Source organism: Pogoniulus pusillus, chromosome 5, assembly GCF_015220805.1.
Source record: "Pogoniulus pusillus isolate bPogPus1 chromosome 5, bPogPus1.pri, whole genome shotgun sequence".
In the NCBI taxonomy this organism is placed as follows: Eukaryota; Metazoa; Chordata; class Aves; order Piciformes; family Lybiidae; genus Pogoniulus; species Pogoniulus pusillus.
This window is the reverse complement of record NC_087268.1, coordinates 26,676,547-26,697,878: the sequence shown is the minus strand read 5'-3', so window position 1 is coordinate 26,697,878 and position 21,332 is coordinate 26,676,547. Positions and strand designations below refer to the sequence as shown.

Genomic DNA, 21,332 nt, shown 5'->3' with positions numbered 1-21,332 from the left:
CCTTGGAGCTGTGGGAGAATATGGCTCAGGATTCCTGATCCCTGCACCCTCAGCAGCAAGTAATGCCAGCTCACAAAAACCACATGCCTGAGTGGTGTGGCAGAAGGGCACGTTCACAACGCGCCCAGGCTCTCCTCTGTGCAACTTCTTCTTTCCCAACCACCAGGCACTCGCTAATGTTTCTAAGCTTTTCACTTTTTGTTTTTTTTTAATCTTTAAAAGGAAATCTCTAATTCTCAAAAGAGCAACTGCACCAGGAGACAGGGCCTTAAGGGAAAAAAAAAACAGAACAACAAAAAAAGGCACTCAAAAGCCTCCATTTATTGTCAAAATCTCTAAAATGATGAGATTTGACAATATAAGGCTTTTGTTCTTATGGTACATCCAACTAGGCAACATGCAGTTTGATTTCTGCAGCCAGTAGATATTAAAAATACTTTCCACATACAATAGGTGTCAATTTGACTTTATTTAAGGAAAAACGGGAAAAAAACAGTAATTTCCATAATACACAGAAGACAAGTTAGATAGCACTGCAAAAAAAAGGCTGAGTGTTTTACTTGTCACCAGTCTGCTTTGCAGCTCTACGATTAGTAATTTTAATGCAGTTTGTCATTTTGTAGTATTGTTTAGCATCTTTATAATCAGCAGAGTTTGGGGTTATAAATCACAAAAAGTGTACTACTACTACCATGAAAAACTAAAAAACCCACAAAAATCACTTTCAAATAAACCATAAATATGTGATGCACATTAGTGTAACAAAACCATTTTTTGTAAACATTTTCTCCAACATAACATGTGCATAAGATAAAAAATAAAAACACTGCAGTCATACAAGTTAGGGTTACTTTGACTTAAAGATACAGAAAATTATTACTTAATAAAGCTTAAAACTAAACCTAGGAGCTTTTCTTTTCTTCTTTGCTTACAAAAGCACTGTTTGAAGAGTTCAATGTTGGTACACATAGTGGTTTTGTAATACTGTTTTTACCTCGCCACGTTGGCACTTCTGTGGAGGCAGAAGCTGCCAGGTGGGGCAGCCTCACCAAAGGAAGGAGAAAGTCCCCACCCTGGTGCCTCGAAACTTCAACAGCACATATCTGTGACCTGGGCATCCCTACAGTACTGGAGCATCTTCCTCTAGGTGAATAGCATCAGCTTTCAAGGACTAGATTAATTTTTGACCGCATAGCGCTGGAAGATTTAAATCATGCAGACTGACATTCGATCCAATCAGCTTCGGCACACTACACTACAGGGCAGCCGTGTGATTAACACCCATGTCTACCACCACGCTGTGCTTCCAAGTCCCCTTTAGTTCGTTATAGTACAAAAGGCTGATCGTTCTTCTGGCTGACCACACTGAGCCTGAAAAGAACATATCCTTCACCTTCAACACTATCCAAAAGTCATACGATTAAAAAAACAGATAGTTCTAGGTATTCCTCCGCCAGCAAATGTAAGGCTTTCTTGAGTTTTGATTCTTTCGGGGTGGGGGAGAGAGTGGGATGTGTGTGCACACGTGTACGCTGGCGATACGCGTTTACCGCTCGCTTTTCAACTGTCTGCAACGTTCGAAGCAGAGTCTTCAGCAGCAACGCTGACTGGGGTTGAAGGACTTACAGCAGTCAGATCTGACACCAAAAGAAGGGTCTGTCGAGTCTGAGCTTTGCACACTTGGTGCTCTTGGCTCTGAATTGATTGTATGATCAGTTGCTCGAGCCACCAGCTTGACTGAAGAATACGTGTTTAAAAAACCCTACCTGTCATGCCATGAAGGAAAGTTAACCACAGCAGAAGACAAAGCCCATGAAACACTGAGAGCCTGTTCACTGAAGGAACAGCTTAAGGCAGCTGTCAACAAAGTACCCCACCAAAGGAATTAAAAAATGAAAAAGTGAAAACAAAAAAGGAAAATGGCTGAATCGTGACACTGTGCATTATTACACAACACCAACAGATTATTACACACTCAAGGTTTCTCAAGTAATGAACATGTAGCCATTAAACAAATTATTACTCTCAAGACATTTATTACAAATGTCAGAACTTATTCATAAAATAAAACTGACTTTAAAAAAAAAAAAAAGAAAGAAAAAAAAAAGCCAGAGCTGGGATCTTAAATCTAAACACAGGTATACACTGTTTTTTATGAATAAGCAGTATTAACTACATTCTTAAAAGAGTTTTAGTGCATTGCATTCTTAAAAAAGAAAAACATCACCGCCCCAAAAATGTTTCCTACATTGAACAGTTTATAGAAGAACTAGCCTAGTTAATTTTACCTGCCTGTTACTAAGCCCACGTGTTAGAAGAGGGAAACCTCTGGTTTTAGGCTAAATTCAGACTTCTCTTAAGGATGAAACTGTTGTTTTTTCAAAATGCTTGCTTCACCAGATTTTGTAAGCAAATTACATTAGTCAGTGTCTCACTGCCAAACCGCTACCACTAGTGCCCCAAGGGGCCACTCTCTCCTCCTGCTGAAACTTGCTACGCAATAACAGTCGGAAACCTTTCGATCTGGTAGTTTTGGTATTAAGATTAAATTAGACATTAATGGTTTTCATCTAAAAACGTATAAACTAAACCACCTCTTTTATTTTATGCATTAAAAACAATGAGGTAGGCACAAAAAATAAACATATGTAGTTTGGATTTTATTTTTTCTCTTCTTTTTTTCTTTTTTTCTTTTTTTTTTTTTTTCCTTTCCTAGTTCTGCGAGTGCAGACTGTGGTAAAACTGTTGTTGCACTTCTAGGTTTAAACAAAAATTAAACCTTTAACTGAGGCAGTGCTAATACTGTGACATAACCAAGTTCTGGCCTAACACAGAATCATTATAGAAAATCAAATTTTTTTTTCCCCTTTTTTTCTTTTTTTTTTTCCTTTTTTTTTCCTTTTTTTTTCTTCTTTTTATTATCTGCATGTTTCAGGCAATACCTGGTACACAGAAAATGACTAAAGTTATTGGCCAGGCCAAAATAAAACTGCAGAAACAAACAAACAAACAAACAAACAAAAAAAACCACCCCAAGAATTCCACCCAAGCCCCACCCTCCCTGTCCCCAAGAAGTTATCCTAGTCACTGTGTCTTTCACATTTTATAAATATTAACTTCTTAAAACCTGCACCTTCCTCTTTGCCCACATATTGTCACATTACAAAAAAGAAATGTCAATTAAATACATTGTTAACATTACTAGACTAGATCTGCCCTCTGTTTCAGCCAGTCTGACTCTCTACACCACTTCTCACCTTCTCTTGCCTACCTCCTTGTCCACTCAACAGCATGTTCATGGTATGTCTGGTTTTGTTTTTGTTTTTTTTTCCTTTTTCCCTCCATGACACCCCCCCCTCTGTTTTAACACTAACAGAGTCCTTCAAAGCCTAGGAATCCTGGAGCTGAAGGGAAAAGAAGACCTGTAGCTTTCTAGCATGATCCCAAACCTCAAAGACATTGTAGCACCTGATGGCAATATCTTTACAGCACCAGCTGCATCGCAGCCTCAGTTGAAAAACAAAAAGAAACCTAACACCAGTGATGCCTGCACACACATTTACACAGAGTGCTGCATTAGTGCAGGTCTGTACTCCAGTTGAAAGTAATTCCATGTTATGAAGATCTCAGACTCTGGATGTCAGCAATTCCTCGACAAATCCCACTGCTTCTACCAGCTCAGAAGAGAAGTCCTGCCAAGGGTCATGAAATAGACTTGACTGCTTCCACCTGATCGTACAGAGGCAAAGAAAACCTGTGGAGAAAAGAGGTGGGTAAACCCAACAAGTAAGGCAGTTGTGGCTCTAATCTGCTTTCACCATCTTTGATCTTTACAGTATAGCTCAGATGCTGTGCTGGGTCTGGTGGGGATGGAGTTGACATTCTTCACAGCAGCCTCTATGGTGCTGGGCTTTGTATTTGTGGCTAAACAGTGTTGTTGACACACCAATGTTTTGGCTAACACTGAGCAACACTTGAAGAGCGTCAAGGCTTTCTTCTCTCCTAGAATCACCGACTTGCTTTGGTTGGACAAGACTTCTAAGATCATTGAGTCCAATCTTGACCTAACACCACCATGGCCATTAAACCATGTCTTAAAGTCTATGCGGTTTTCTAACACCTCGAGGGACAGTGACTCCACTACCGCCTTGGGCAGCCCATTCTAATGCCTCTTTCAGTAAAGATTTTTTTCCCTGATATTCCTTCTAAACATCCCCTGGTACAATTTTAGGTCATTTTCTCTTGTTCTATCACATGATATTAGGGAGAGGAGACCAATCCCCCACCTCACTACAACCTCCCTTCACATAGTTGCAGAGAAGCAGTGGGGTCTCCCACTGCAACAGTGCTAGGGCAGCCAACCCAAACTGACCAAAATGAACACGTTAACATCCCATTACATGTTAACATCACAGTTAACAATAAATGTTCAGAGAATGGGAGAGCACAGGGGGAACACTGTGGGGATGACATCTGTCTTCCCAAGCAAGCACTGCACATGTTGGAAGCATCTGGGCATCCACCTGCTAACAGAAGGTTGTGAATTAATTCCTTATTTTCCTTGGCTTGTGTTCACAACTTGTGCAGTTCTTATTTATCTTGATCTGTTGATACTTTCCATCTTCACTCTATTTTCTCCCCATCCCATGGGAGTGAGGTGAGAGGCTGGGTGGGTGTTTAGCTTGGCCCGAGTCAATCCAACCCAAGTACCCAGTTAAAGTACACACCTGCCATCTAGGTAACAAACTGGGGTGAGGGGGAATTGTACCTTGTCATTGCGTTCACATAAGAACTTGAGTCTCTGTGCCCTTTTGTGCATGAACACCCCATCCAAGTGTCCAGTCTCCACCGACCGTATCTCAATAGCTTTTTCTCCCCAGCCCATGATCTGGTTGGATCGGATGTACGCTTTGGAGAGAAAACACAACGCACAGGCCATTAGGACAATCACAGTGCAACTGAAAAAGCAGAGAAATGCACACTGACCTGTTCAAAATCACCTGCACATGCTTACTGGAGCTACACAAATATTCAGAATGTATTTCCATTCTCAGCAGCTTCATGTCTAAAAATACCTTTTTTTTAAAATCTTTTTTTTTTTTTCTTAAATTTCCCTGTGGTTTTTCCCTGTTAGTCACAAACTTCTTCCCTGAGCATTCATGACACAAAAGGAACTGTAGAACCTCCAATTAAATGGAAGGAACATTGAATTTCTCATAGGCTTTTTATCCCCCACTTTGGCAAACAGACAGACTAATTAGGTGCTGACAAGGAGAAATCACGACCCAAGGTTTAAACAGACTAAACTCAGGCACTCCAGTATGTCCCTAACACTAGATAGTCTTATAATACTACTTCCCCAGCTTGAAGGAGTCTGTCAGCAAAAGCAGAGAAAGAAGCAAAGGGAAAACCAGAAGAAAACATGAACTAGCCTTCTGTAATAGGTGTAATACTTCAAAAACCTGATCTCCTCAAGAAAGCCAATTGCTCCAGAAAGCATTCTGAATATCTCAAAGGGATTCACATTAAGCTTTCCAAGTGAAAATACTATTATTTGTCATATTGCTTTCCTCTGTGGACAAAAAAAGCAAAAAACCCCAAGCTTTTTTCCCTTGGAATGTGACAGAGAAAAGAAATTAGCAGAAGCATGAGCAAAAAAACCCCAAAACTGTTCTTGAGAGCAGTAAATATGTAAAATAAAGCAGAATATCACCACCATTATCCAAAGGTATATTCAAGAAGCAATTTTATGGGTAGTCTTGGGGAATACTGCCAAAGACAACATATGGGAACTTAATGAAGAATAAGCTGTTTCCTCTGTTTGCATGCATACTGATGAGAAGAACAAAAAGAACAGCAGTTCTTAGCCATCAAAATTAAAAAGTATTCAATTCTACAGTACTTCCCTTTTGTAAATTTTTTTGAGAGTAATTTTCAGTAAAAATAAATCAATGTATCTGCTACAACCATAGTACTGGACATAACCACCATGTTGGAAATTTAGGTATTTTTAAATATATCACTAGAGGCAACTGGGCCAAAAAGCCTCTAAAATTGTCAGATGAGATGTTTAGATGGTGCCAGCTGCCTCAGTGCCATTTGTTTCACAGTCCCCAAAGGCTCTGCAATTTGCCAGCTGATAATTCTGCTTGGGTTTTAGATCTAGTCAAGAGTTAAGTCACAGGAGCGAACATGCTCAGAGTGAAACTTCTTCACATTTCCTCCTTCCATTATCGTTTAGCTTGAACAGCTATCAGTAATCACCTCCCAATACATGCATCCATTCCGAAGCAAGCAAAACACAACGTGCTCGCTTAACAAAAGGAAGATGCAAATGCAGCAGCACAGGCAGTCAGAAGGATCCTGGTGTGTAGCGGTGATGTAACAAATGTACTATTGTCTACAGAAATCTGTGCCTGTTTTACTAGGTTCCTTGCTCCCACTCTCAAAACTACCTTATTTTGACCTAGAGATGTGGGAGAACTATCATTCCAGCACAAATGATCAACCTGCAGGTGAGTTAAAATAAACACACCAAATCAGATATAGAGACTCTCATTTATGAACCATTACCCATAATAATACCTTACACACCTGCCACCTTATGTGTCTTTGTACTGAAACATTTTCTTAACTTTGTGACTGTCTAGCAAATATTCTGCAGCAGCCTACAGAGGTTCTGGTGAATTTTTCATGCCTGAACTCCACGACTTGCTTGTTTTGTACTTTTTCTTTGAAAACTCAGCACAGACTCATACAATTGTTCTCCATTTTGTGCATCTGTTTTCCTGGATCACTGCATCACCACTGCTTCTGAATCTGAAGTCAAACTCAATATACCTTCCTCCTGCCATGTGCATACATGCTCCCCAGTGAGGATTTGTCACAGAATCACAGAATATATCTAGTTGGAAAAGGCCTCAAAGATTATCCAGTCCAACCCTAGACCCAGCACTGAAGGGCTGACACTAAACCACGTCAGCAGCACTTACCAACTGAAGTCGGCATTTCTCCCCACTGCAGAACCACATCCTTGGTTATCCTTCCATATGTGTTGACATAAACTCCTTCATCCTCATAGCAGACCAGCAGCTCCATCCCATCCGTGTTTGGGAGAATGATGATTGCATGAGGTTGGATACTACTCTGGATCTACAGAGATAGATGAGAAGAGGAAGCCTTTTGTTTTAATACTGCTGAGCCTGTGCTGGGAGAAAGAGCTGGGTGACTTTTGATTTTGGCTGACAGTAGATCAATGATCCACTCACTTTGGAAGTGCTAACTCTGCTCCTGATAAGACAGACACCCTACAAAGTGACAAAAAGGACCTATAATCCCTTGGGCCACTAATCCTTTCATCTTAAGGCAGACATCTGAAAACAGGAACAGATAACTTCTCTGAGTCCCTGTTTCTCTCCATGAAAGGCAGCCTGAGACAAGCAGCCCAGAGGCAGACCTCAGATGTCTCCACTGTAGTGAATTGTGCTTGAGAAGTGCATCACAACTGCAGGTCCATCTGACGCCTCTGTGTACAATGAACAACAGGAACCTTGGTAGCTAAGGCCATCTGGCCTTGCTAAGCCTTTGAATCTCATCAGTGGGCTGCTATATTATTTCTACTGCCACTTCCCTGCAGTCTCTGCCAAGCATTTGCAATGCACTCAGCCACTTAGCAGCTACCCAAAAAGCAGTCACATTGGACCCCAAGAGATATGAGTGAACAGCTCCCATTCATGGAGACCATGAGGAGAGAACAAGCGACTAAAGCACAAGCAGCTGTATCTGCTTGGACTCCACCCAGTTTACTGCTGCCAGCATCTGGCAGTGATCCACAGAGACAGTCTGGCACGTTGGTCATCTGAAGAAAGCAAGGGGTGCAAACTAGAAAGAAAGAAAACCACTCAACCCCAGCAGCAGCTCTTACATGTGTTGGTAGATAAATATCATAGACCGATCCTGAATCCACATCAACGGCATGGAAGCCAGCGCAGGAGCCATAGATCACTTTTAGTCTCTGACCTTCTTCTACAGTTAGATCCACCAACAATGGCTTATGTACCAATTCTCCAAACGACTGCAAGACAATCATTAGTGAGCTTCACTTTAACACTTAGGACCACAGCAGGTTTAATAAACACATGCTCTAATGCACATATTATGTGTTTATTCCTCCCATGTCCCTCTGGCCACCATCCACCAGATCAGTTAGACTTATATGCACCCTCATGGACAAGGACAGAGTACGCTGCAACCTGTTACATTGCAACCACATAATAATGTAAGCCGATCTGTGTGGGGTTTACTTTAGTTGATATGCTTGTTTCAATTAAGAATTGTTTTCCCCAAAGTTCAGAGTAATCATAGTGTTTACTTCAATCTGCACAATGTATCTCTGATTGTCTGTTAATCAATCTACTGATCATACCAAACCAGCTAACTTCATTCTTGTGTGTTAAAAAGAAATAAACACAAAACATCAATGCTGAATAACACTTTATGACTTCTTCTGCTCAGATGAAGACGTTTAGACTCAGTTCACTTCCCTCTGCTTCATGTTTTATTTATAGAGAAATGAGACAGTTGAGATAGTGTCACTTTATTAGTTTGTGTTCAGTTATGATTTATAAGTTTTAAGTGCACTGTCTCTTAGAGCTAAAAAAAAAATTCCTACATTAAAGTATAACATGAAGTTTGTGGCAGATTTACCAAAGAAGTTGCAAAAACAGCCACGACAAAATACCAGGACATTTTTGTAGAAGGGTAACTGCAAGTGACTATTAGGAATTTCTAAATACAGCTGGAATATACTCTTACCTTAAAGGCCATAAATTTATGGTATGGCTTTGGTGCCCATGCATAGACTTCCACAGAACTCTTCAATGCAATTACCAAGAATTTGATTCTTTCATATTTTACTGAAATTAAACAAAACAACAAAGAATTCAAGCAGAAATTCCAAAGTCATTCCAGTTACTCTGAGAAAGCAGCAAATTACTGTATTTCCCCCTCCTAACACATATTTAGAAGGTTTTTAGCAACTCTGCATTTTAGGACTGATAACTCTTTGTAATTAAGTATTCTGATGCATTTATGCCACAAAAGCCATTGCTCTTACAAGTAACGGAACCTGTCACCCTATCTCAAATTACTTAGTTGGTACACACTGCATACACTTTTCCCTCCCTTTAAACAGGGCTTACTCATGAAGACAAAAACATTAATTTTTGGACAGGGACATTTCCAATAACAGAAGGCCATGACTGTGTGTCATACTGTGACAGAGTGTATTGGCAGTTCCAGTCACAGCACTGGCAGTGGTATTTTGAACCGATGGCAGAACCTCCTGGAGGAAAATGGAAAAAAGGGAACTGAAATAAAAAGATTTGAAGTCCATTTCAAAAGCAACAGGCTACCTGGAAAGCAGTGCACTTTCCTCTGTCCCTAGGAAAAGAAAAAGTCATTTTATTTCTGAGAAATTCTGTGGATTTTACACAGATGATCCACAAATGCTCAAATCTGTCTCTATTGCTGCATTCAAACAGCACACTAAATTAGCCATCACAAAAACTTCTGCTTGTTACTACTGTTCGCAGAAGAGGTCTGACAAAATGCAGAAATGTATCTGGAGATTTGCATCTCCAGCTGCCATTTGGATTTGGGAGTAAACAGATCATGAGAGTTCCAAATGCTGAAGTTTGTTAACCATCACAACCTGTAACCTGTTTCCAGCACTCTTTTTAGAGGAAGAAAAAAAATCAATCATTATTTGGATGCTGCTGAGAAACCTCTGGAAGTTTCTGTGACCACTCTACCTCAAGTTTTAGGGAAATAGAACACTCTTCCAAAACAAAGGGTAAGTCCATGCACCTTCACCTTCTGCCATTAGATCTCCCAACCAAAACCAATTTTGAAACATGGTAGGAGTGACAATCTTAGCCTTGTGAGAGCACTTCTTTAATTATTAATTTTATTTATTTATTTTAATGAGTTTTCGCTATTTTACTACTGTGCCAACCTGCAGTTGTTGTCTCTTGTTCGTCAACAAGGAGACAATGCTACTACTTGCTCTCATTTTACTCTGCAGAAAAGCAAAGAGTACTGAAATGTAAGTGCTAAAGGACTTGAACCTTTTTCAACACACAAAAGAAATGCCTCAATCTCCACAGCTGTAGTGATTGAAAAACAGAGCTTTTGTTCAGTTTGTCTAGCTCACAAGACTTCTTGGAATTTATTAATGGGGAAAAGGGGAATGTTGAAAAAAAACCAACACCACCTTATTTGTGAAAGGGGACCTTTGATAATCCTCATTCCTTGCTCTGGGTACTATCTGGGAATTCACCCAAATCTTAAGTTTCAAAAGAGCAATTTATCATTTAGAGCAGCAGTTGCCTGGAGCAAATGAGATCCATAAATACCACTTCACCCTGACATCCAAGACCCCTGCTGCATCAAAAAGGCAAGGAAATTATCATTGCCAGCTGCCAGGATGGCAGTCTTCCGACCATGAGCCTAACTTTTGGCAGAGCTCATCCTTCTTGGGAACTGAAGCACAGCCGTCAAAGAGGCCTCTCACTACCTGAAGGAGTCTACTGTACATCTATGGCTCAGAAGGAAGTTCAATGCCAGGCTGCAGTCTAGGATAACAAACCTCTCTTCATGTGGAAGAGAATGCTCTTTGTTTCAGCAGCTTCCCTGCTAGAAAGCCTTCTTTCAATAGCTGCTAGTGTATTGTAAACAGGCCACTTCATTAAGCTGCTGACACCCCGGGGTATGATACCAGAGAAGTACATTATTAATTGGTTTTGGGGTCAGGCTCCTGCTTCAGCAGTTACTTACTGCCATTGTTACTGATTATGCCCCACTAGAAGGCTTTTCCAAGAGCACACACATGACAGGAGAAGACTGAGCTCAGACCTTCTGCTGCTGCTCCACATTGACTGACACAGCTGGAAAGGAACTGAGCTGGCTCTTGGGACAAAACCAAATCTAAGGCAACAGCCAGTGCTCATTAATACTGATCATGAAGCTGAAGCAGGAGAAAGAGCTCTTTGGTTCATATCCCCACCTGCAGGGCAGCAGTCTCACTGCATACCCTGCTGACTGAATGCTATGTGCACTAGTATTGGTGGAAGTTTCTACAGCCAAATACATTTAACTCTTAAAATCTCTCAAAAGGCACCAGCCTAGCAAAATCACATTTCAACCCATAACTGTACTGCCATGGACAACATTAGGAAATGTTGTCAGCTAAGAGGAATCAATGAATAATTTTGAAGTTAACCAGATGCCTCCCCAAAGCTCACATACTAGCCAGGCTTGCTTTCTCTTCTCACTCTTTCTTTTTTTACCCTGTCCTTAAAATCTACATTAAAGGGAGAAACATTTTTCACTCCATTACAGCATGTGATTTCACTATGGTAAAAGATCAGGGCAACCTGTTGAAGAGAACAGTAGCTGGCTGAAGAGAGTCCTTTTGTTACCTAAAGGGCCTAAAGAAGGTGGTGACACATTACCAACCTGCACAGTCCATATTAACACTCTCCTGGAAGTTGCATCCACTATGGGAAAGAGACAGATGGGAACTTGCACCTGCTCCAGTTCACAGCCCAGCACCTCACCTCAAAACCTTTCCCACATTCAGTTTAACTGAGTAACTTATCATCTGTTCTGATGCTTTGCCAGAAAAGCTCACCTCAAGAGGCAGGGATGACAGCTAGAAATAAACCCAAACCCCAAACTTAGTGGCTACACACACTGCACAACTCTTTCTTAGACAGCTTTTATCCAAATGATTTGATTGCTGCATTTGCTACTCACCAACTTTATAGTGCACACAGCCTTCCAAGTCACCCACTGTTGTCCATCCCTGTTTCTTCTCTACTTCAGGGTCATTGTGAAGGATTTTATTTCTTAACCAGGACAAATAGTAAACTCGTAACTTGTTCTTCTTACCTGGTCACAAAATGAAAAAAGACTGATTTATTTCCATAGGAAGGTGAAGTGCAAAATACCCTGCCCAAGCGAACAGCAAGCCAAAGTAACAATGAATGAGAAACTGCTGCAACCACAGAGATCTCCCTCAGTTTTGACATCCACAACAGCTTTACTCCAGACTCGACCCAAACACATGCTTTCCTGATACTCAGTGCTAGTGACACATGGTAACACCACATGAACACAAACCAACAAACTCTTCCGTTGTCTGGTTCTTAGGATGTGAACACCTTCTCTTAGTAAAAGGCTACACTCCCACAACAAAAGCACTAGAGAGTCATACACCAAGATAAAAGAAACACTTACAGCTGAGTCAGAACAGCTCTTTTTTGCAAAAACCTGTAGGAGCACAGCAGAATGGAATTTGAAACCCAAAATTATCTAGACTGTTATCAGAAGAGAACAGGACTGGTTTGAAAGGCAGAAGTGAAAATTAAGAGGAATATGGTGATTAAAAGTATTATCTAAATTCTTCCCGGTTAGTGACTAGGCCATTTCCATCCCTTATATCATCATCAGAGACACAAATTGCTCAGATTTTACTAAGATTGTTTCTTATTTCCCAGGTGGAAAAGCACACCAAGCAACAGCACTGAACAATTTCACTGCCAAACTATTTTACATCGTTTCTGGTTTAAGTAAAAAAACACAGTATCTGAAACCGTAGCGAGAGAATTTCATATTACCCACTCAAACTTCATCCACTCGATGAAAGCTAATGACTGGCTGCTCATGGCTTGGATGGGAGGATGCTTCACTGGGTAAAAAACTGGCTGGCTGGTGGCGCCTGAAGAGTGGTGGCGAATGGAGTTAAATCCAGTTGGTGGCCAGACACAAGTAGTGTTCCCACAGCTCAGTTCTGGGGCCAGTCTTGATAGATACTTGCTTAGTATCTTTAGCAATGATCTGAACAAGGGGACTAACTGCATCCTCAGTAAGTTTGCAGATGACACCAAAGTGGGTGGGAGTGCTGATCTGCTCGAGTGTAGAAAGGCTCCACAGAGAGATCTGGATGGGCTGAATTGATGGGCCAAGGTCAACCGTATGATGCTTCACAAAGCCAAGTGACAGATCATGCATGTGGGTCACAACAACCCCATGCAATGCTACAGGCTTGAGGCAGAGTGGCTGGAAAGCTGTCTGGCAGAAAAGGACCTGAGTGTGCTGGTTGAGAGCTGGCTGAATATGAGCCAGCAGTGTGGCCAAGAAGGCAAACAACATCCTGGCCTGTATCAGAAACAGTGTGGCTAGCAGGAGTGGGGAAGTGACCATACTCCTGTCCTTAAAATCATAGAATCACAGAACCAAACAGGTTGGAAGAGACCTCCAAGATCATCCAGTCCAACCTAGCACCCAGCCCTATCCAGTCAACTAGACCATGGCACTAAGTGCCTCAACCAGGCTTTTCCTGAACACCTCCAGGGATGGCAACTCCACCACCTCCCTGGGCAGCCCATTCCAATGGCAAATCACTCTCTCTGGGAAGAACTTCCTCCTAACATCCAGCCTATCTAAAAAAACAGTTTGAAAGTAAAGCCTGTCCATCAAGCTTAAATTTGAAGTGGATTTGGAGACCTGTTTTCAAATACTGGACCTACTACTTAATTTTAAAAGCACCTCTGATGTGATGGCACCAAATGAAATGTGAAGTAACGTATTTTATCCCCACTACAAATGTGACAGCAGATTTGGCAGTAAATGAGCACCCTGATATAATGCTTGACTTCATATTTGTTAAGCCACGTTTCATAAAGGGATAAAGCCCCATCACTCCTGTAGCTTTCTAAAGGTTGGCTAAAAGGACTAGAGCAGGAAACAATACTGCCCTAAGTCTCACATCTGACCAAGTAAAGGCCCTCCCAAGAAAATACTGCAAACCACAGCCAGAAGGGCCCTTTCAGAAATATTGAAAAGTAGAGAACATAGTCCACACCAGAAGGAACTGCAGTTTTGGGCATGGACGAAGTCAGAGAACTCAGGTCAGGACAATGAAGGAAATGTTTTTAAAACAATCACAAGTTCCTGTCCATTGGGAGACAAATTATTTCTCAGATATTTCCACGGCTTTGGCTTAGTCAAACTTGAAGATTCAGAACAAAGAGCACACAGGGGAACTCCCCAGCACGTGCATAAGTTGTTGTTATTTTTCTTCTGGTTCACATGATGTGCACCAGTGTGCTCCTCTCCAGCCAGAAATACTTTTCAAAACAACAGAGAAATATCTCAAGTGTGCTCCTATTGTGTTTTAGTGTCTAGACCACAAGGGAAGTCACAAGACAGGAAATCCCTCTGCCTTTCAGCAGCCAGACACGAAAAGAGTAGAATCTGTTCATGATATCAACAAGACTATATACCTGTACTTCAACAAGTTATGCTGCTCTTAATGTTTGTATTGGGAGGCAGGGCGGGCAGAGCCTTCTGCTTGTAAAGGTCAGTTTAAACAGCTCTCAAAACTCTGAACTGTAGTTGGGCTTTTTTTTTTTTTTGGCTAAATGTTATGGCCATTAAATAAGAAAGAAAACTCCGCTCTAGACATAAAATTAATTGATCAGCCAGTGACTTTTGTGAGAACTCCTGGCTCTGGTTCTCCCACAGACCTCGTTTTGAATGCAAGTCCCTTTTACTGTATTGGGTTTTTGTTTGTATTGTTGCTGTGGTTTTTTAGTTATTAAGCAGGCAGATTCCAACCAGTTCTTCTACTCTGTCATCCCTTCCTACCTTCCTGAGTGCCACCATCAGCCAGTTGGACCGGTAAAACCCTCAGGCAGCCACAAGTGGAGTGTGTTCCCTGTGCACGTCGTTGCTCTCCCTTCCAGTATTTTTAGCACCCGAGCAGTGAAAGCTGGTTTTGCTTCTCAACAGTATAAGCTGAAGAACCAATTACCTGTTTTGACCTGCAAAATGTCCTTGTACCAGCTCTAGCAGCTCAGTGTATCAGAATCAGAAACTTTGCTGGCAAGAATTTTTGTACTTCAGATCTATGTCAGGGGAAAAACTGATTTTAAGTTTTTCAGACCCAATGTTGTATATTAAAAACAATTTTAGGTGAAAATCCTAATGCACTGCAACTTTTTCACACCATGTGGTGATACTTTTCTAAGCTCACCACTGTCATTTCCCAAAAAAATCAAGGGGACACATGGCTGAGTGCAGCACAGGGAGCTGAACAATGCTCCCAGCAAAGCAGCAGCAGCCCTGGGACAAAGCAACTCCATAATCAATGTGCCAAAACCCACTGCTGGCTGAGATATGGCATGAAATGCAGGAGACGGGGCGGAGATGAAGGTATAAAGCAGCCAAAGACCAGCTGGTCTCCTTAAGGGTTAATGTAGCGTGTCTCCACAGAGGAAGCAATATTTTGGAAGGAAACAAAGAAAACGGATGTGTCAGGGTACTCCAATTGTGACTGACACAAACGTAAATAAACCTTAAACAATTACACACAAGACTGAATCACAGACACTTGTTCTCTCTGTAGGGTATGCTTCAAATCAGCAGATTTTAAACAAGTTGGATTATGTACTATTTCTGCTTGCAAACTCTGCTATTAAAAAACTCTTTTATCAAAGGATGCTTTTCAAATGCTTGCATTTTAATGTACAGCATTAGACAGCAAAAGGACACACAGGAGATTCTGGGGGTTTTAAGCCCTCCTTGATTTATCTTTTCAAGGATTTCACACCATAGCTGTAGCTGAGGATACAGCAGGCAACAAGGTAATAAAATATGGTGCTTTTAAACAGAAGCCAAGTCTTGTGTTGACAGCACCACCACGGTTCTTTGGATCTGTAGCAGCATAACACTGCTAATGCGTTAAATTGCATAGGTGTGTGTCCCATTGCACAAGAGTTACAGGAGACAGAGAGCTCCTCCAGTGGAGTCAGAGTGGCTCTGGAGCCTCAACAAAATTCTGGGTTGCTCTGAACAATGACAGAGGGGCTACTGTGAGTAACCTTATCTAACATGCCCTCCCTGTCATATGCCCAACAGAGCAAAGGGTGATTTCACAAACAAGCTAAAACTAAAGGAAGGTAAATGGCTAAACTGACACCTGTGAAGAAAGATTAACAGTGCACCACACCACGCTGCTTAAAAGCAGGGTCACCTTACACAATAGCTCTCTGGAGCCAAAGAGTCTGGAACCTCAAGCTTTATAAAACATAGTTTTCATCAACACACACAAACCAAACACAACAATCACCACCACAACTTCACCTCCCGTTGCTTTGCCATCTGCAGTTGCACCCAGTGAGAGAAGAGGCCAAAAGCTGCACTGCCCCTGCCTTCTCATGTTGGTAATTTCTACATCACATACACATTGTCCTCCCCTCTCACAAACATACACATGCTCACTGCACGTCATGCTTATTTCCCTATTTTGTAGAGGCATTTCCCATTCTATAGATTTTAATACACAAGACGTCTTTAGACCCAAGCAGCAAATCATGTTTTAGCTAGAAGAGGTCAGGATGGAACTAATCACGGCAGACAGAAAGAGTGCCACTTTGACAAACTTCACAAAGCATTAACTTACAACTCCCAAACACTGAACAACAAAGCAAGCCAGACATTTCTCCCAAATCTGAGCAACATTTTTAAAGGCCACCCCACAAGAGGAAGGACGGAGGACAGGCAAGCACAACGCGTTGTGTGGAAAGTGATTCACTTGCAGGAGTAAACTGCAGACTCAGAGAGGTGGAAAGATGGAAAATCCAATTACTTCAGTCAAGTCAGGACTTCCCCCTCAACACACAGGCTGCCAAGAAACATTTTCTGTCATGCCATTCCAAATGTGGGAAAAAAATTACAGTGAACAGTTAACTTTACCAGAAATTGTCACCAAGACATTCAGCCCTTCAAGTACATCCATTTGCTGGAATCGTCTTCGATTGATGAGTGGATAAACCTTCCCCTGACCACTTCTGTCTAGCAGCATCAGACCACTTTCAGTGCCCACTAACAAGTTCACTCCTAAATGAAAGGAAACCAAAGATTCAAGTTAATAGGCACGTTTTCCACATATACTGTGAATTCATGCTTGTTACAGCAACTGGCTTGCTTCAAGCAGGTCTAACCACTGCTGGCTGGACCTCAGCTGCCTGCAGCCTCAAAGATCTCATGATGCAGATGCTCTCTACATTACCTGCCCACCGTGACTACTGACACCAAACTGCAGTATTCAAGAGAGTGAGAGACTGGTAGATCATAGAGAGCTTTTTAGAGCACCAATCTGTGAAGAAAAGGGCATGCTAATGTTGGATGAGAGGTGAGGGACAAAGAGGAACCCAAACTTATACTCTGAAGATGCATTAGCTGCTGGTAGGAGGTGCCTGGTAATAGGATGTTTTTGACAAGGTCCACACATCTACTGGAGCACCTTCCATGAGTCCTGCAAAACCTTAGCATTTAAAATAAAATAATCTGGGGGATTTTTTAGCAATAAATGTATGTGTGTATATCTGAGACTAGGTTTTAAAGATCTATTAATATATTACCACTCTAAAATTTCTTAACTATTTATTTGCAATAGTGTTTCAGTCCAGAAGTCATAAACTGTGATCAGATAACAGGGGATGGAAACCAAACTAAACATGTGATTGCTTTATTACACTTCTGTGGTGCAACCTCAATGTAGAACATGCCATCCTTAAGCATAATAAAATAATGAAATAAGAAAAGTGAAACTCACACAAGATGATCATAGTTACACTGCTTTAATCCCTAGTCAGACAGTTAATCCCCAGATATAACTATATTGGTGCCAATGGATGCATCATTTGGGATGATCCTGTAATGAACCATCTCTTATAGACCACATGTGCCCAGTGCACAGGAGTCTGTATCTCAGTCTGGTCTGCATCTATAAGTAGTGACATAACTTCTCACAGTTGTGAAAAACAGCACTGCTCAAAAGGATGAGGAACCCTATCAAAAAATCACCCCTGACTATCAGGCACGAGAATGGTTTACAAAAAGGAGGGCACATTCAACGTGATCCAAGGGGTGCAAGGTGTCTCCCATGATGGACAGGGTATTAAAGGAGAGCAATGCAGTACACAGGGGGAGGTAATGACAGTGAAGGGGCTCACTGCAGTTGGTGCTTATGGCACTTCAAAAAGCCTCTGTCTGTACGAGAAAAACTAGACATAGCCTATGTTGAGCTTGGAAACCAGCACACTTCTCTACTTTCCTCTCTCCTGCTTTTCCAGTAAGGAAGTTTCAGCAGTCCCTAGAGACCGTTACAGCTCAGATTTGCTGCTTCACTACTCATCTGCCTTCTCCAGATAGGAAAGACCGTGGATTCCAGCAGGCACAATGCCTGTTTTGGGAGAGAGCCTGCTACCTAGCCTCTCTTTCAGCTGCTGACACCCCCTCTATTACCATCCTGCTCTCCTCCTGCCTCTGCATCCCTCACAGAGATCTGAACTCACTGGATAGCATCCCACAGCCCCCAGGAGGAGACATCTTTCAACTGGGAAGCAGCAGAAGGATGCAAGGAAAGTGAGGCATGCACTGAGTCAGGGCTTGGAACACGCTGTAGCAGCACCAAACCAGCCATGGAAGTGCGCAGCAGTCAGTCGCCTTCCTGCAGCTCTGGGAACCACTGACTAAAGCTGTAAGTGATTCAGCTCCAACATGTATTTTTGGACTTTTTTTCCAGCATGGATTGCAGACCATGTGCAACATGCTCACCCTGAGTCCCTTCCCCAGTCTGGTCATCAGGGCTCAATCACTCTCTCCTCATCTCTTTTTCTGCTGTCTTTCTGTCCAGTTCTTTCTGTTTCAGGTTCACACACGTTTGTCCCTGACAGCTTCCCTTTGCTATAAGCATTCTGAGAACAAAATAATGAGGTACTATGCTGGTGGCAAGCAGTGTCTCTATTTCACAATGCTCTGTCTTTATTCACAGCCATCAGAGCTCTTTTAACTCCATCCTACAATTAAGCAGTGCTGTTTTGTCCAACAAATGAAAATGCTTCTTGAATGAAAAACAAGTTCTCTCTTACTAGATCCGTGTTATTGAGTTTCAGTAATCAGAGCCAGAAGAAGCAGCATCACAGACTTCATGCAGTCAGCAACCTGTTAGATACTATGGCATTACCATCAGTAAAGGCAAAGCAAAGCGAGCCTCTCTCTTTCTGAATAAGAAACACCACAACAAAATGGCTTAGTTTGCTTAAGCGTAAAGGAAGCTAAACCTTATCAAGAAACAAGCATGTGTAACAGCTTGCATCACCATCAGCTTGGCCTCAGATGTTCAACAAGGAAGTTCTTTGTTACAGCTGTAAAACACATCTAAGATTTTACACCTATACTTCAAATCACCATAACAGTCAGATACATAAATCAAAGACCTATAAAACCAGTAACAGAAACTGCTACTGGCAAAACAAGTCAGATCAGAAAAATTGAGTCATCTTTACTGATCACATACGATTTCTTTCTGCCTTCGCCCTCTCACAGGCTGAAAGTTTACATTTGCATAAGTCTCCTTCTATCAGAAAAAAATACTCATATGAATACATGCAGAAATAGCACTGGGGTAAAAAACTCCTACTGGTAAACTCTGGAAATAAAGAAAGCAGCAGATAGGCAAAGAAGGTGCTGGGAGAGCTACTTAATTGACAACGGTGCAGTTCTGAGCAACAAGAAATGCTGGAAATAACCCCAAAAGATAATTAAACCTTGGAAAGAGCTGTTAAAATTTTGACAAGTGCACTGTGTTACCTAGCCATTTCCCTGAGTCACACAGTAATTGTGTAACAATCCCCTTCAGAGTTTTTTTTAAATGACATGTCTGTGCACGTAAAGTCTGCTAAGTTTAGGGACACTAAGTAAGTACTTAATGTACACAAGCATCATCTGTTAACATCTAGATAATAAAATAATTCAGGTGGCTCTATCAAATCTGGCCAAGAAAGGACACAGCAGAGAAAAGCTTTTGCTGGCTGTTGCAGCAATGATTCTACAAGTACTTCTCCAAGGCTTTCAACAGTGTAGGACTGACTGACAGCAACACTAGTTATCCCTTGTGACAAGAAGGTCAGATGCACTTTGTCAGATGACATCCCATACCCAGTCTCTGGTCTGGACTAACCACTCTTAACAAAAGCAAGCCACAGTCTCATACTGGAAATGTCACTCCTACCCTTCTCTTTTTCCCTCTTCCTTCCTACATAAACTGATGACTGAGGTGGAAAATCATCTTACAAAACACAACTTAAGCTCTGTGTCAATACATTAGCAAGAGGCTCAAGAAAGCAATTGTTTTTCAGAAGAAATACCCCGTGTGTGCACCAGATACACAATGCAAAGATGACTGCAAGATCCCAAAAACTGCAACAGATGTACTAGCAGGAGTTGGAGAGATGAAAAGGGCATTCTGATTGGCTGAGTGAAGTATGAACTGTGCCATCAGAAGCACAGATACGGCAGTGGGAAATAATACCAAAGCAGAAGCAACATACTGTAAAAAGAATAGTAACAACAATAACAATAATCAGCTCTTGCAATGATAAGATGCAAATAGCTGGATAAAAAAACCTTCTTGATAAGGTTTAGCTTCCTTTATGCTTAAGCAAATTAAGCCATTTATCCAGAAATAGCTAAGATTTCAGAGGTACATTCTTGAAGACCGTTAACCTCATATTAGCATGTCTGCACCTCCAAAGTGCAGGAGGCAAGGGAGGAAGAGGTTTGCATTACCCCATAAGGCAGCACACAGTATCTCAGAATTGAATCTCTTCTTGTATTTGCGGATCTCTGGGGTATCGCTCTGTGGCCGCGTATTTGTGGGATTCACATTAACAACTGATCCTTTCCGTGTAGGGTCTTGTCTTATTGCCTCTGATCTCATTGCTTCGCTAGAAAATCCTACTGAAAAAAAATAGGGAAAAAAATAAAAGGCATGTAATATCCCTCAAGTGCCAAATTCTGGCCATATATTCTTTACACCATACAAGCCAAACCAATAACTGAGAATATTGAGCAAGTCTCTCTATTTGTAAGAAATGTAAATGGAAAAAGAAATAAACTATGCAATCCATTGCAAATCAAATGAAAAGCATGATGGTAACATTCATAAGTATTTTAAAGAGCCACTGAAGCCTTTTTCAATTGCCATCTTCAGCAACTTACCCACAGAAGTCACAGTTGTCCCACTAGATGGAGAAATCTGTAGTAATCTGGGGTCTATAAAAGGTGTAAAGGAGGAGGAAGATTTGTGTTTCTGGAGTGTGTTACTAGCGGACTGAGTCTGCAATGTAAATTTCAACTTTATTAATATTAATGACAATAAAAAGCACGGATAACAACAACCAACATTTTAAAGTCACTAC

At 41.5% G+C, this 21,332-nt stretch overlaps 1 protein-coding gene across 4 annotated transcripts in view; it reads right to left on the bottom strand.

The window, feature by feature from the left end:
• Positions 1-450: 450 nt before the first annotated feature.
• The window catches only part of MAP4K4 (mitogen-activated protein kinase kinase kinase kinase 4), a 176,042-nt gene continuing 155,160 nt past the window's right edge, over positions 451-21,332 (bottom strand). For all 4 annotated transcript variants that reach the window (XM_064143604.1, XM_064143605.1, XM_064143606.1 and 1 more), the window contains 9 exons: positions 21,133-21,250; positions 20,701-20,871; positions 16,822-16,965; positions 11,818-11,952; positions 8,815-8,915; positions 7,925-8,074; positions 6,993-7,152; positions 4,769-4,908; positions 451-3,754 (listed from right to left, as the gene is read on the bottom strand). In XM_064143604.1, the coding sequence (XP_063999674.1) occupies positions 3,671-3,754; positions 4,769-4,908; positions 6,993-7,152; positions 7,925-8,074; positions 8,815-8,915; positions 11,818-11,952; positions 16,822-16,965; positions 20,701-20,871; positions 21,133-21,250 (1,203 nt within the window). In that variant the 3' untranslated portion in view covers positions 451-3,670. The remainder of the gene's footprint in view (positions 3,755-4,768; positions 4,909-6,992; positions 7,153-7,924; positions 8,075-8,814; positions 8,916-11,817; positions 11,953-16,821; positions 16,966-20,700; positions 20,872-21,132; positions 21,251-21,332) is intronic.